The 17,338-nt window shown below is 33.7% G+C and overlaps 1 protein-coding gene across 2 annotated transcripts in view; it reads left to right on the top strand.

Annotated features, from left to right (window-relative positions):
- The first annotated feature begins 9,374 nt into the window (after window positions 1-9,374).
- The window catches only part of CDH10 (cadherin 10), a 120,265-nt gene continuing 112,301 nt past the window's right edge, over window positions 9,375-17,338 (top strand). For both annotated transcript variants that reach the window (XM_028168033.2, XM_028168032.2), the window contains exon 1: window positions 9,375-9,605. In XM_028168033.2, the coding sequence (XP_028023834.1) occupies window positions 9,375-9,605 (231 nt within the window). The remainder of the gene's footprint in view (window positions 9,606-17,338) is intronic.

The raw sequence follows: 17,338 nt of genomic DNA, 5'->3' as shown, positions 1-17,338 counted from the left end.
GTATCAGGTATAGTTTTTGCATTTTCAGGTATAACAGCAAGAACTCATTTTGCAATACCCAATTTAGTGCATATTTCACATATTCACATAGTAGAACAAGCTAAAGCGTGCAGTGATTATTTATACACTTTTAGTGCATGCACAGAAGGTCTTCATAGAAAAAACTTTGAATGGGAATGATGTTTAACAGGTTCTTTTTTCCAGCTATGGATATTTTTTCTGGATGTTCTACTAATAATGTGTAAGTGAGGAATGACCCCATCTAGGGTAGGAATTCCTAATCAAACTCCCAAACTCTCTCTCCCTATCTCTTCACTTATTGCTTTTTAGAAACAGTTCAAGTCTTGGATCAAAGAAAATTGGGTACCAGATGGCTTTTATCCTAACATCTGTAAGTTACCCTGAGAGCATTCTTGCTACCAGTTTCCACGTAATGAAATAAATCCTACTACGGCAGGATGAGACTTCCAGGAAGCAGCAGGTGTAATGTCACAGCTGTATTAGTGCAGATCAAGTTACATCTGGGACTGTCACACTGGCTGCTAAAGTTAAAAAGGCTGCTGAGAGAGTAGCAAGAACTCTTGGATGCTCTTCTTTAGCTTATTAGCAAGAATCGTAGAGAAAAGTGGCCACACCAAGTTATGTGTCTCACTCAGCAATGCTTCTCTTTACTCCTGCCATATGCTTTATCCACCCACTGCCCAGAATTTATATGGGTTATATCTGGTTTTGCAAATTATCTTGTTAAGACCTTAGCATGTAGTATAGCTAGAGAAGTGTATTACCGTTTTATGTGCAGGTCACATTCCTGGAGAATAAAATTAATTTCAAAAGGTCTCTCTTGAAGGGGGATTTGAATCTGAGAATAGCAAGGATCAAGGCTTCTTGGAATTCTGTCTGTATTGACAACAATCCTAACAATGTTTTATAACTTATCTGAGACTAGCAAACCTTTATGTTTCATATTTCATTCAACAATGATATACTGATTGCCTATTTGACTAATGTCTTGTGTGAGTGTTGTGATGTTATATATAAATAGGATATAAGCACAAAATGGTATAAATGGTCCTCAACATGTTGTTGTGCTTTTTTAGGGGAAGGGACCAAGTTTCCTTCTCACTGAAATATTTTAGAAAAAATAATAATATTCAATCCAGTTCAAAAATATTTACTGAACACTTTGTGCAATCCCTATATTAGCAACTTTGGACACAAGACATAGGCCCTGCTTTAAGCTTACAGTCTAAACAGAGATACATATGCAAATGCATACTTAAACTAGAGTGATAAATATTCAATGTAGAATTATATATTTTCTATGACATTAGAGCACAGTAGGTAATGTGTAATGAACTCTTGGAAAAATATGATCAAGCATATGGACTCATATTATTTGAGTCCTTAGTGTAATGCTTTGATTCAATTATCTCACAAAGTGCTTTATACTAGATGCATAAAATGGTATCAGATGCATAAAAAGGAAGTATTTAGTATGCACTGGCTCATTTTAATTGTATAAACACACCTGAAAAATGTTCCTTTTTTCTCAATGTTGAAATTTCATTAGATTGTATTGGTGCTATGAAACTCTAAAAGGATTAAAATTGTTCATCCATAGAGGCTTGGGTATGGTCTCAGTAATCTTTAGCACTTTCTATTATGATTATAAATGGTAAAATTAAAGGGAATAAAAGCTGGAACATTAAGATTCTAATCAACATAATCAACCAACTTGAAGAATGACTAATTCCTTTTATTGAGAATGGATTACAGCTTAATTGATCACCTGTTATGTGTGGAGACCTAATTAATAATTGAGATGTGTCAAAATGACTATTGTATTTTGTGATCTGCTCTTCTTGGCTTCCGATATAATAAAATTAACATGCTATAGAGAAAATAATGGTAGTGATAAATATTTCAGAAGAATAATGAAGACTCTGTGATTACAGACATGCAATAAGGTTCAATGGGACAGATGCTTTAAAATGTACATATAAAGGAAAACATAGTTTGTAATATGATCATGAGAATAATTGCTGTAGTGTGTGCTGACTTGAATCAAAGACTCTTCTAGTTAAAAAAAATCCAGAAAATGACTGATTATTTAGAAAAAAATGTTCTGATCTTCCTACAGTAGTCACCTTATATATTATTTTCCCATCAATGTAATAAGCAACATACTAGGGCTGTGAGGCACTAAATAGGAAAAAGTCATAAACATGTTCTGAAGATGAACCTCCCTGTGGTTCAGCTGTGTTGACATTACAAGCGAGTTTGTTAGAAATGCAGAATCTGTGCCTCACCCAAGACTTGCTGAATGAGAACAGACATTTAACAAAAGCCCCAGGAGATGTGAATATACATTAAAGTTTGGGAAGCACTGGAATTATGGGAATGCAGAATGCTAAGGGATGATTTAATAATCTTAAACTTCATGTGGTATTCGTATTAAATTATTTTTAAGAGTAAAATAAAGAAATGCGGTTTTGTAAGAAGTTCTTGAAAATGAAATTTATTAACTGAAAATGACATTATAGAATTTCATTAATTTGTGGCGCTTTCATTCCAGGAGATAGTTTAACTGTGGTCTCAACCCACTTGATTCCTTCTAATTATAACTGTTTACGATTTCAAACAAGTACAGCTTCTTTACATACTGTTTTTATACTCTAAAATTTAGCTTCTGTTTTTCACTGTAAATAGTCCAACCTATTCAGAAAGGCTCCTTTATAAACATATTAATTACTTAATTCAAGAAAGTTTTACTGATACACACACACACACATATATATACAAAGCAACATGCTATTCGCCAGTGAGGGAAAGTCAATAAAATATAATTACTTAGACATGATTGAGAATTATATATTAGTGGAGGAGTAGTTTATACACATAAGAAGTTACATGTCAGACTTGAAATTAAACAACTGGAAATAATGTGAAATAAATTTTAAAAATCATCTGGTTCGAGATATTGCAATGAGTTATCAAGTACAGATGTTATCTTCCCAGTAATAGACACGTTTAAAATATTTAATTGATTTGGGTCTTGATGAAGTGGGTTTTTGAAAATTAATTTATATATTAATAATGCCCTCTATGATATATTTTAAATAAGAAAGATTAAGGTTAAGAAACCTGTTAGTAGATATTGTTCACTCATTTGCATGAAATGATGATTTAAAACAGTGTGGTGGCACATTAAACGGTGAGGGCGGTGTTGGGGGAAGAGCGCTGAGAGCCATGGAGAAAGAAAACAAAAGCAAGAGAATATAGACTGACCATGTAAGAGGTGTACTTGGTTAAATGGAAGTGTCAAAGATGTTCTATATTTTGAGTCAGGTTACTGGAAGTATGATTATTTGTGGTTTTTATACTGAAGGAACAATGTCTTGAAAAGGTTAATAAGTAGGCTTCTAGCAACATAGAACATACCTAGGAAGAATTATCATTGAACAAAGTAACTATTGGTTTGTTTTGCATAATTTCCTAGTTTTATTTCTTTTTGTGAGTGTTTATCAATTGTTCATTTGTTTTTGGAACTGTTTTACATTTCCAAGAAAATTGAGAAGATACAAAGACTTCCCAGATACCCACTGCCCCCACACATGTGTTTCCCCGCTCATTATCAACATCCGTAACCAGAATGGTACATTTTTTACTAAGGATGAACCTACTCTAAACTATCACTCAAAGTCCTTAGAGTTCACACTTGGTGTTGTACATCTTATGGATCTGAACGAATGTTTAGGGACAAATGTCTAAGTTTTTTGAGGATCCTACTGATATATCCTCTTGCTCAGAGATTCTTTCCTCAGCCATACCCAGTCTACCAGTAAGCCCATCAAAGGTGTTCTTCACTTACAGTGTTCTTCATCTCTCACATTTCATTTTAGTTCTTTCTGAGGATTTCCATCTCTCTGCTTACATAGCCCATCTGTTCTTACATGCTGTCTACTTTCTTCTTTAGAGCCCTTAACATATTAATCAAAGTTGCTTTAAATTCCTGGTTTGATAATCCCAACACTCCTGCTATGTCTCATTCTGATGCTTGCTCTGTCTCTTCAGTTTATGCTTTTTGCCTTTTGGCATGCCTTGTAATTTTTCTCTTGATAGCAGGATGTGATGTACTGGGAAATGGAGCTGCTGTAAATAATCCTTAATAGTGTGATAGTAGGGATGGGGGAGGGGAAGCATTCTATAGCCTGTGATGAGTTCTCAGTCTTTCAGTGAACCTATTCCTCTGGACTGAACGTCACAAATGTTTCTCAAGATTTTCTCACTCCTTAGGAGGCACTGGATGGTCACTGTGGGCTGGATTGGATTTTCTCTTCCCCCAGGTAAATTAGGCTCTGATAATACTCCAGCAGGTTAGGCTCTGGTTAAGTAGTTTCCCCTGAGGGCAGGCCTTGTTAAGAACAGAGTGATCTGAGGTATTTCCAGAGATTTCCTTTTCCCCTCTCCCTGTGGAAAGCACAAGGGGATTTTTCTCAGATATTTACTGTGGGAACTTGGTCGAGCTCCTGGAGGTAAATCTCACCACGTCAAGGACCTTCCCCCTGGAGTTTTTAATTCTCAGAGTTGTGCACACTGAACGTCCAGAAATTTATCAATCACAGTTCAGTTTTATTACTCCGTTACTGGTTCCGGATGGTTTCTGCTCATGAGTCTCTGGTCTGCTAAGCTGTGCTTCCTTCTATTCACCTGTCTCTCCAATCTTGGGATCAGTAGTTTGCCTTGAGTCCTCTCCTCTGTTACAAATCCAAGAAGAGTTGTTAATTTTTTTTAGTCCGTTCAGCTTTTTGTTGTTGTTAGGATGGAGTGTTAGCTTCCAGGCTCCTTACATGTGAACTGAAAATGTCATTCTTTTTTAACTGCTCAGTAGCATTCCATTGTATGGATATAGCATGATTTGTTTATCCATTCACCTGTGACAGTGGCTTGTCTCCAGGCTTTCACTATATCCATGCATTGCTATAAATATTCATATTTTAGATGAGTATATTTTCATTTCTCTTGCATAAATGTCTAGGAGTAGAAGCCTAAGTTACATTATAGATATATTTTTAACACTGAAAACAATCTGCCTATCCTATTGCTGCTGTAACAACTTACCACAAACTGAGTGGCTTAAAACAATACAAATTTATCTATTACATTTCTAGAGGTCAAAAGTCTAAAAAATTTTCCACTGAGCTCTGTTCCCTCTGGCGGCTCCAGGGGAATATCCATTGCTTTGTTTTTTCAGCTTCCAGGCTGCCTGCATTCCTTGGCTACTGCCCTCTGTCACAGGAAACTCTAACCTCTTGTTTCTGTGAGCATCTCTTTTACTGACTCTGATCCTCCTGCCTCCCTCTTATGAGGCCCCTTGTGATTACATTGGTTTTACCTAAATGATCCAGGATAATCTCCTAAATCCCCAAGTTAGTCACATCTGCGAAGTGTAAGGTAAGGTAGCATATTCACAAGTGTCAGGATTCAGGATATAAGCATCTTTGAGGAGCCATTATTCAACTTACTACACTGTCTTCAAAGAGTTTATATCATTTGACAATCCCATCAACCGTGTAAAAAATTTCTTATTCCTCCACATCCTCACCAACACTTGCTAATCATCAATCATTTTAGTTTGCATTTCTCAAATGATGAATGATGTTGAATATCTGTTCGTGTACTTTTTTGCCTTCTATCTTCTTAGGTGAATTGTCAATTCAAATCTTTTTCCCATTTTTATTGGGTTTTGTGTTTTTTGATGGTTGGATTTTGAGAATTCTTTATATATATGGATGTAAGTCTATAATCAGATATGATTTGCAATCTGTTATCATATATTTCTGCCAGGCTCTGGTGTGTCTGTGTTTTCTCTTAACAACGTCCAAGCTCATCAAGTTGTGTACATTAAATATGTACACCTCTGTGTATTTCAATCATACCTCAATAAAGTCATTGAAAACAAAAATAAAATAAAGTGATAGTATGAAAAAATGAAAATACTCAGGATGTATTTGACAAAAGGTGAACAAGGCTTATATACTGAAATCTACAAAACATGACTGAGAAGAACTCAATAATGGAGAGACATACAGTGTTCATAGGTCAGGAGAGTCAATGTTGCTATGATGTCCATTTTCCCCAAATTTATCTAGAGATTCAGTGCAATCCCCATCAAAATCCCCACAGACTTTTACATATAAGTTGCAAGGTAACTATAAAATTTAAATGGAAAATGCAAAAAGTTCTGAAATAACCAAAAAATATTTTTAAAAGAAGACCAAAGTTGGGGGACTAACATTATCTGATTTCCAGACTTATAAATTATAGGAATCAAGACAGTGTGCTATTGGTGTAAAGATGAACAAATAGAATGTAATAGACTAGCGAGTCCAAAAATATATAGACACACATATATAGACAACTGATTTTTTACAAAGGGACAAAGGCAATTCAGTGGAGAAAGGATGAGTTTTCAACAAATGGTGCTAGAGCAATTGAATATTCATAAGTAAAACATAGAACTTCAATTCATATCTTGCACCATATACAAATCTTGATTCAAATTAGACCATAGACCTACATTGTAAGAACTAAAACTATAAAACTTCTAAAAGAAAACGGAGGAAATGTTTTTGACCTTGAGTTAGGCAGAGATTTTTAGACACGAGACAAAAAGCCCAATCTATTAAAGAAATAAATTCAAAAATCTAATGAATCAAGATTAAATTTCCTATTTTAATTTAATCTTGTCATTGTTTGAAATGGTTTTATCAAATAATATTTATGTAAAATATATTTTAAACATTTTAATTATCTTAAATCATTATTAAAATGCATTTAACGATAGACTCTTCAGAAAATTTATTATGAAATAATAGAAACTAGAACAATAATGAAGAAAAATGATTCCATATTTTTGTGATGCTCCAATTATTTACTAACAACTTTTACAGATGCAATCTCCACCTACTCCTTCCTAAAAATATTGGTACTTAAGCTTCTACATTTATAGGTAAGGTTGTAATTGTATTGAAAATGATCACCAATATAGCAAATAATTGCTTGCAAATATTTCTAAATTGAAAAAAGAGAATTGAAATGAGAATGTTCCTTCAATAAGTTTTAAAGCTTTTAGCAGAAACCCTCAATTATGCAAACTCTCTTTTAACATTTAGGAACAGTATATTTTTCTGGAGAATACTGCCTAGCATGTTCTGATACATTTTAAAAGTCATATATCATTTTAGTAAATGTTCCTGTTACTTAGAATCCAATCAATTTGAGTTTCTGTAAAGTCAGTGCCTTGTGATGTAAAACCATTTTATGCATCAGATAATTTCTATACTCCAAGTACAGCATTTTACATGACATATTTTAATACAGGTTACATCTGTCATGTTGAATGCTTCATGTGCTGTGGAGAGCTCCACTGTCATTTAATACACTCTGGGGAAATACTGCTTCGCCATTAATCTTATTTCTAAAGCATGTTTGCATTAACCTTTAAATCGTCCTAATAATAAAACAAGCACACAAAAAAGTAAACAGATTGCTTAGAAATCTTTGTAAATGAAAGCATAAATATAAATGCTGGAGTACTTAGAACACATTGTCATATTTGAGAAATGAAACTCAATCCTTTTGGTCCTCCAACCACTTTTTTATAGTATTTTATCATATCCTGAAATAAAATTCATAGCTAACAAACAGAAAACAAAACAAAAAAAATACAAAGAAATTTTTAAAATAAAAATATTCTAACAGTAATATAAATAAAGAATAAAATAAAAGTAATTATGATTTTAAAATACTATTTTCATGCATAAATGTTTGAGTTTATCTACATAGAGGAGGTAATGATACTCAGATGTTTGAATCAATTTACAATTCATTCATTCAATCAAACCGTTTAATGAGCATCTACTATGTGCAAGGTTCTGTTATAGACACTGTGAAAACAGTAGCAAAGAAAACAGCAAACTTCCCTTCTTTCATGGGATGATGGTAGGGAGACAGAATATGTGCACAATAAACAAATAAAACACATGTAGTGTATTGGGATATGCAAATTAGGGGAGGTTTCAAGAAAGAACCGAAGGAAGCAGGGGATCTACCTACGTGGATAACTACACGGAAAAGCCTTCCAGGTGGAGGGAAGAAGTAAAGACGTCCTGGTTGAAGAGAGGAGCATATGAAGTGTGTTGCAGGCTGAAGCAAGAAGGACACTGGCTGGAAAGGAGTCAATTTTGGGGAGTGGCCTGGGGGATTGAAGTATAACATGAAGTCAGAGAAGTGACCAGCTGTCATGAAATGGAATACAGAATTGTAGGTATTTGTGAGATGCTAGGTTTAATCAAAGTGAGGTAAGAAGCCATCAGAGTGTTTTGTGCAGAGAAGTGACATGATCTGATTTACATTTTAGTGGGATTACCTCGGATACATTGTTGAGAAAAAATAATTGCAGGTGGAGAGCAGTGAGGAGCCTGGGGCATCACGGAGTTCTAGATCAGCATGGGGGCAGGGAGGTGGTCAGAAGTGGACACATTGTGCAAATGTATCAAAGGTATAGCTGACAACATGATTAAATCCTTCTACATAATAGTGTAAATTATGTCATATGTTGATTTACTGTAGTAGTGATTTTTTTTTCTACTCTATGAAGCTCTAGGTGTTCCACAGACCGACCTAAGAGGGGAGAGAGGAGAGGTCTTCAGCTGAAGACATTAAGTTTTTTTGGTTTTGTTTTTGGCTTTACTTTTACCTTTGAGCTAGATTAAATTTGAAGAAACTGTGCTGCTGTTTAAAAATCATTTAAATATCATTACACTGCATGACAGATGCATAGTTCCTGTAGTTTATTAAAATTACTATTTTATTTTCAAAATTTTAATTATGTTAAGTTACTCTGGAAATGTTCACGTGCAAAATTAACTACAGCTCCACTCTATATAGGGGTTATAATTCCTGAAAACTGGTAAAGTGCCAAAAGAAAAAAAGAAATAAAAGCTAAATATGTCCTTTCTTTAGAATTTGTTTGAAAGAAATTATTTACAATTATCTTTTCTTAAATTGTAGACATGTTACTAGGTAAGTAGTGTTTCCAAACTAATAATTATTTTATGTAAAAGAGGGGAAGCAAATATTTTGGTTACTATTATTAATTAATATTTGTCATGTTAAATTTAAAGTGACAGGTAACATTCATAATGTTGTCAACTGACTTTTTTTTATTTGTTTATTTGTTTGAAGCTTTTGGAAACATGTCCAAAACATTGATGAAATGCTGGAAACCAGTTGAAACACAGTAAAATTCAACCCAATAATATAGGACTGCTTTTTCTTCATCCACGTTGAGAATTGTCAAGAAGTGAACTATGACAATATATCAATTTTTGCTACTGTTTCTACTCTGGGTATGCCTGCCACATTTCTGTTCTCCAGAGATAATGTTCAGAAGGACTTCTGTGCCCCAGAAAAGAATTTTAGGTGCACGCGTACCTAGAAGTGATGGCAAAATTCTGCACCGTCAAAAGCGTGGTTGGATGTGGAATCAGTTTTTCTTACTGGAGGAATATACAGGATCTGATTATCAATACGTAGGCAAGGTAAGTCTGTGCTGAAATGGCAAATATTTACATTCCAGTTTTTCATTTGTCTCATAAAGAAAATTTGAAGGTTATCAAGATTGCCATTCTTACAAATTTGATTCTCTAAATATCCCTAAAGCAGTTTTTGTTTATGGAATACAAATTATAATTTGAAAAACTATGTAATGAATATAGCATTATAAATGTATGAATTCATTTACTAGAATTAATTCTGCCTACTACCTCATGTATTAAAGAGGTACTAAAAATTGCAATTTCAGAATTTGTAGTTAGAAATCAATGATCATGAGAAAACTATCTGGCAATCCAGTATTTAAAATAACAATGCATGTATATAATACATATATATATACATATATATATTTCACATTGCCGTTGACTTCAGTGAGGAAGAAAAGATATATTTAAAAGTTGTTTAATATTCTACAGAATGAGAAAACAAAAGTCATTAAAAATATGACCTAAGGCCAAAAAAATGCTTACTTATAAGAAAACTTATTCCAGATATGATCATTACTTATTTTTCTAAAGTCCTACCATGGGTACATTTAAATAAGGGAAGAATAAATGTGAAGACAAGCAGGAAAAAGTAGTTTACTTGTCGGGATATGATGACATGAGGAGATTTCATGCTATTCAGTTATAAAAGATAGTGAGGAAAATGAGCTTTGGTTAGGACTGGAGGGACAAATACGACATAAAAGTTACAATGGATACTTTTATACACTAGATTGTATTAATTTCCAGTTTTCTTTCTTGGCACTATCCGAATCTAATCGAAATTAGGTAATATCTTAAAGAAAAAAATCATTTTAATAGTGTTATTTTTATGGACAGTTTATGAAACTATATCAAAGAAAGAAAGTTAAACACACAAAAGGAAAACAGATCTAATCACATGTTCATATATCACATATCAACAGTACAAAATTATGATAGATCCATGATTGTGTTGGCGACTTTTGCATCAACCTCAACTTTAATAGCTTCTTTCACATAATTAAAACTGGGCTTTTAGAGTTTTCGTCTTCTAAGAAGAACTATTTTTGAGAAAATACATGTTCATTGATTTTTAAAACACTTTGATATGTGTTTTCATGTTCCAGTTATTTCAGTTTTTTAAAAATATGTCTGGCAGTATGAGAAAGATGGCATTAAAGGTTAAATGTCATATTGACTGTAAGGAGAAGAAAAAAACCCAGCAACCTAAGCAATTTTACCAGAAAACATGCAGTAGTGGCCTTATCACAGGGTCATCTGATACAATTCCTGAGATCAGAGGGTTAAGGTAAATTTTATGGTTGCTGCAATAGGCAACTTTCAGTTTATGAAACCAACCACATGAAAATATAATAACTGAAATCCGAGCCATAGAAACTATAAATAGTTTCATTTGGCTCTTCCTGGACATAGCGGTTATTTGTTTATTTGCATAGATTTTCCTTCACCTGGTCCTTAATGAGGATTTAATAAATGTTGGTAAATTGAATTATCATTGCATTATGTACTCTCTTGTGATAATCAAGGTACTTCTATGTACTTTCATTTGTTCTTTCCCCAAAGAATATCAATAACTTGAAATCAAGAACTTTACTTTGTATCTCTCTTTGTTTCTAGCTCTTAGAGTGGAGTTTAATATTTAGTTGGCTGAATTATCCTGAGTTGTATTGAACTGAATTCCCAGAGTCATCTGGTACCACTTAGCTCTTTGGTAGAGAAAACTAATGTAGAGTTTAAATTACTGTGGGCTATTAAAGCTGGTAAATACTTAAGATACATGCATCTTGATATGCAACTCAAATTTTATTCTTCCTTACTCTGCTCTATAAAAGCAAGCCAGAAAACTCTTTAATGAGGAGAGGCATAAGGAATTTATGGAATGTGTTCACCAGTTTCTTCTATAAGTATGTCCTGAACTACCAAATCAACAGACATATATTAGATGCTGTAGCTCTGAGTTTACTTCTAATACCCAAAGCATCTGTTTTTTCGCTTGTATTTCAAGTCAATTTTGTATTTCTATCATTTATTCATGTCATGACCTGTGAAATAGTTATTTTTAAATTTCCCTTGTCTGTAGTACATATGTGTGTTACTTTTTATTAAGTATTTGCATTAATTACTTATACAATTAAAGATCTTATCTTAGAAGTAAACATATAGATTTTTTTAAACATTTAGATTTGTATATGCGAAAAGGCAATTATGAGATACAGAATATTTTTATAAACATGCACTTTAATGAATATAATTGGGGCCTAAGGTATATTTTCTTCATGAAGTATAAAAAATTTTAAATTCCCTGGATATTCTTTCCAACATTACTTATAATAAATTTATTACATAGTCATCCTTTCAGAAATTCTACTTTCAGTTTTTACTTCATTTAAAGTAGGCATGTGATATTGATGCTAAGAGATTCAATGTCTCTAGGTTAGTTCACAGGGAGGAGTAATACATGTCCTAATTACTAGACGTATGGGAAGACAATGATAAACTCTCCATTGTTGTGGAAAACATGATGGGAGCTCAGAGTAGGAACAATGGAGAGAATTACACTGGTTGAGTGAGGACAAGACTGAAAAGCACATGCATGAAGAGGGGGAAAATTTTTTAAATACCAAACAATTAGCCAATAAATCCTACAAAGAATGGATGGCATATAATTTCTTAGATAAAAACCCATTACTGCTTAAGGGGTTGAAGCAAAGGGAAAATCCCCTTACTTCTCATTGGATTAAAGCAGAGGAAAGCTTAGGAAAAGCATATAACTGCCAATCAGAATACATATATGTAAACTTGCTTCTGCCACTGTTTTTGCTTTCAGTGGTTAAATCAATTAACTTCTCTTGGCCTTCATTTTCTCATCTATAGCATGATCATGTCAGTCATTATATATATATATATATATATATTTAATGTACTTATATATATAATTTTTATATGATTACATTATAAATGTGAAGTGTTTGAGCATTTAAAAACCCATTTATATATTTAAAAAAAAGAATAAGAAGAAATAAAGAGAGACAGAAAGAGAAAAAGAGAAAGAAAGTTAGTGGCTGAATTGTCACTGCCATGGCTATTATGAAGAAACTAGCTAACCAGCAGTGAACTCAAAGCATTTCTTTGTTCATCTCTCAATGAGCAAAAACATATCTTCCTCTAAATCATTCAATCAAATGTATTCTAAACCAAAATATATTTGGTGTAAGTTCTTTTTTTTTTCAGTGAGATAATCAGAATATTGACCTTTAAGAAATTTCCTATATAGGACAATGCCTGCTAACCTTTCTTTACCTTCCAAAGCAAGAGGTTTAAAACTTGAACTTCAAGTATCTACTTTTGCCCTATGTTGCTTTCATATCTCAACCTTTTATAAACATCTTTAAATTTACCAATTTAAGATTTGAGAAACATTGTGATTATAAGCTATTTTTATTAATGTCCTTTTACATGTAGCTTCTTATCACAGGTTCCCATTGCCTGATTCAGTTGCCTAATTTCAAAATTTTAGGCTTCCAAATATTCAAATAAATAATGACAATAAACTAGATATTCTTGAATTTACTTTTAGCCGTAACAAACATACAGTTCTAAGTGAATTACTAATTTTATTTACTGTACAAACTTTGCACTTTATATAATAATTATTCTCAAGTGGAGCAAAACATGTTAAAAATAGATTTTTAATCAAAACCAGAGATTAAGAAAAAACACCAAAAAATTAATAATGTAATTGAACAATGATAAACCTGATTCTGAGTCAGCATAGTAAAATAATTCACTCCAGGAAGTAAAAACAGAATAATAATTTTAATAAATAATCAGGGCAACTGTCTATATCTTCTTGGTATAATGAAAAAATGTACCATCTGGAGACATGAAAGAGATTCTTTGGGCCTCCAGGCCATTCAGACCTTATAGTACCTCACTGATATCATCCTTCTCTAAATGCAGAATACATTTGACACATAGATTCTTTTTTTTTTTCCCAATGATAGGTTCTTTTTTTTAAAATTGAAGTATAGTTGATGTATAATGTTGTGTTAGTTTCAGGTGTACAACAAAGTGATTCAGTTATACATATATATAATACATATATATATTCTTTTTCAGATTCTTTTCCTTTATAGGTTATTACAAAATATTGAGTATAATTCCCTGTGCTATACAGTAGGTCCTTGTTGGTTATCTATTTTATATGTAGTAGTGTGTATATGTTAATCCCTAACTCCTAATTTATCCCTCTCCTCCTCCTTTCCCCTTTGGTAACCATAAGTGTTTTTTCAATGTCTGTGAGTCTATTTCTGTTTCGTACATAAGTTAATTTGTATCATGTTTTAGATTCCAGGTATAATCGATATCATATGATATTGTTGTCTGTAAGTCTTGTGGGGTTCTCAGTTGTTTAGCATTCTTGAAAAACAGAAACCACGTTTAATTATTTCTTAATTTCATATCCCTTTTCCTGAAGAATTGATGGCTTCAAAGAGCTAGAGCAATAATGGTGCTCTCTATTTTAGCAGATTAAGAATACTATAGGTATTTATAGTTCTTCTGTCCTTAGATGATTATTTAAGCTCACCTCTACCAAGGGATACACAGTTCCCCATAGTCTACCATGGCTTTGTCCTCCCATAGTTTATAACCCAATATGAACCTTCATCCCCCTTTCTGAGTAGCCAATAGAAACTTTCTCCCTGTCCCTAACAGGTTTTTCTCTTTGGAACCAACTGCTTTTATTTGCACAAGTATCTTGCTGGTCACTCGACTTTTCAATTCACTATTAAATATTTCATTTTCTGACTCTACCCTGTTCCATGATTGAAAGTGATAGAATGAGCCATATATTTTTCTGGTCTATCTCAACTCTATACCTTTAGTTCTGTCTTATTTGCCCTCATGGCCCCTTAATGAGCATGATGAGTTCAAAATACCCTAAATTAATGATTCTAACTGGGGGTTATTTTGCCATCCAGGGGAAATTCATCTATATATGGAGACATTATTTGTTTTCACAGCTAGGTAGAGGGCGTTGCTACTGGCCTCAAGTTGGCAGGGACCAGGGATGCTGCTAAAAATCCTGCAATGTATAGGGCAGACCACCAGTCCTAAATGTCAATAGTGCTGAGACTGAGAAGCCCTGTCCTCAACTTCTTTAGTTTGCCAGAGCCTTTTACATTTCCTGAACAGCTCAGTCTTTATTTTACTTCTTTCTGAGTTCTTGTTTCTGAATATGCTCTCAATTATCATCATGTTTCTTCCCTTCAGAGTTGCTGTAAGAATTTGCTTTCCCTAACTTGGATTTCTCTCAAGACCTGCTTTCCTATTCATATTCTGTCTAATCCTTAAAGCATATATTTGGCTCCAGTCTCTTGGTCATTCTTCTCTGTAGACTTGTGAGCTGCACACACCTACTATGAATGAATTATTTATTCATTCTGTCAACAAATATCTAGAAGACCTGTTACTACTCAGGTACTACTCTGATATTAAGTACTGTGGTGAAAATATAATTTCTCTACTCACAAAATGTCTGCCTTTAAGAGAAGGAGAGAATAATAAGTAAGGATAACAGGAAGTTATGGGACTCTTTTTGTCTCAGACACAGCACAGACCCCAAAAGCCTCGAACAAAACAGTAAGTGCCAAATATTGCCACGTTTCATTTCTGCAGTACTTGTAAATAGGTGGAAATAAAATAGTTTGGGGATTCGTATTACACGAATCTGTGTGTTATTAAATGTTGAAACTGGAGAGTCAAATTCTTATTTATTTATTTATTTGGAAGAGTTTTTTAATGCGCAATGCTTTATAATGAAGTGATTCTTGGAAATTTCTAGAAGAGATATCTTCCAGAAACTGAAAAAACATTATTCATGAGAGAATAACTTGACTTTAAACATTCACAAAGTCTGGCAGTACCAACTGTGCCCACTATATTAGACTGTATGCGTTTTGCCCTTAATAATATGGGCACAATCAAGTCAAACCTGGTTGCAACAGGGGAAGGAGTAGTTGGAACTAAGATAGAAGAAGCTGTCCTGACCTCCCCACTGCAGTTTTCCTACAGGGGAAGGAAATCTCAAGTGAACTCATGGAAGAACTTTATGTTTTATTAGAGTTTAGAGAGCTGGGAACACTCTCTGGGACCTTTTAAAAACTGTAATGTTGTTGAGACTAAAAGTTTCCAGGTGACTTTTTTTTAATACAAACATGATGAAGAGACTCTACATAAAACACACAAACACACAAACATATAGGCCTGCTTTAGTGGTGAGATGGGAGTAGGAGAGGGCTTGGTATATAGTTATTTTCTATTTGAACCCTATTAATGCTAACCATAAAAGGATTGAGGGGCTTCCCTGGTGGCGCAGTGGTTGAGAGTCTGCCTGCCAATGCAGGGGACGTGGGTTCGAGCCCTGGTCTGGGAGGATCCCACATGCCACGGAGCGACTGGGTCCGTGAGCCACAACTACTGAGCCTGCGCGTCTGGAGCCTGTGCTCCACAACAAGAGAGGCCGCGATAGTGAGAGGCCCGCGCACCGCGATGAAGAGTGGCCCCCGCTTGCTGCAACTAGAGAAAGCCCTCGCACAGAAACGAAGACTCAACACAGCCAAAAATAAAAAATAAATAAATTAATTAATTTAAAAAAAAAAAGGATTGAGCACAAAACAAATTAATACAGTGAGTGATTTTAGTTAGAAAATGTCCTAAAAGAAAATAAATCAGGATGATTTGATAGACATCAACAGAAAGTCCTTTATATTAAATGATTAATAAAGACCTTCCTGATGAGGAGACATTTGGACTTTTGGGGTGAATATAGACATTATTTCCCTGATAGGTAAAGACCACAACAAAAAAAAGATGATCCTAAATTAGAATTTATAAAGACTTTTTATACTAATCCTCAAGCAAGAGGTAATTAAAGCATTTTTAAATAGAGGCATGTCCTGCAGAACCCTGATAATGTTTTCCAGGCAGACCACCTCTTGGTTTTTAACTCTCAGAATGCATACAATGTCTGTATCTCTCAATGCTTCAGCCAGAGGTTATATTGGAAAAATATGCTCACCTCCTCAAAGCTCACTGTAACATTTTAACAAAGCAGTATTCAGGAAGATCTTAAGTTGCATTCCAGATACGTTTGGTAGAACATCAGAACCACCCATAGATGTTTTGAAACTAACAGAGGCTGTAAAAAAGAATGTGCATCTAAGATTTTGTAAGCCCTTCGGGAAGTCTTGCTAATTCATGTTAACCTGTAAGTGATCAAGTAACACTGGTTTAAGCGTTTTCTATACTAACATTATAGCGTGTTATTCATATATAGAGATTTTACTATGTTTTAGTTACTTTTTTAGGAAATTAGTTTTGAATTTGGGTTTAATGTGTAAGCATTCTATTTTTTCCAGTTTAAACTAATGGGAAATAGACTTCTTGTTAGCATTTTCAAGCAAAGTGTCAAATATTGAACTCTTTTTAAAAAGATAAATGGAATTAAGTATGGGATACTCATATATAAATAACTACAATCATTCTTTTACTTAAAAGTTCTTACTGGTAGTAGTGATAACATGTTTACTAAACTCTTCCATGAAGTTATTTACATAACGTGTTATCACTGTATAACGTTCATGAAACAACAGTATACCTGCACCACCTAAACACATTTACCACACTTACTGCCCTTACTGTACTCTAGTGATTTGTGGGAAATCCAC

The sequence above is a fragment of the Balaenoptera acutorostrata genome, chromosome 2 (genome assembly GCF_949987535.1).
Source record: "Balaenoptera acutorostrata chromosome 2, mBalAcu1.1, whole genome shotgun sequence".
NCBI classification, from domain to species: Eukaryota; Metazoa; Chordata; class Mammalia; order Artiodactyla; family Balaenopteridae; genus Balaenoptera; species Balaenoptera acutorostrata.
The sequence above is the reverse complement of the archived record's forward strand: the minus strand, read 5'-3'. Positions and strand labels throughout refer to the sequence as shown.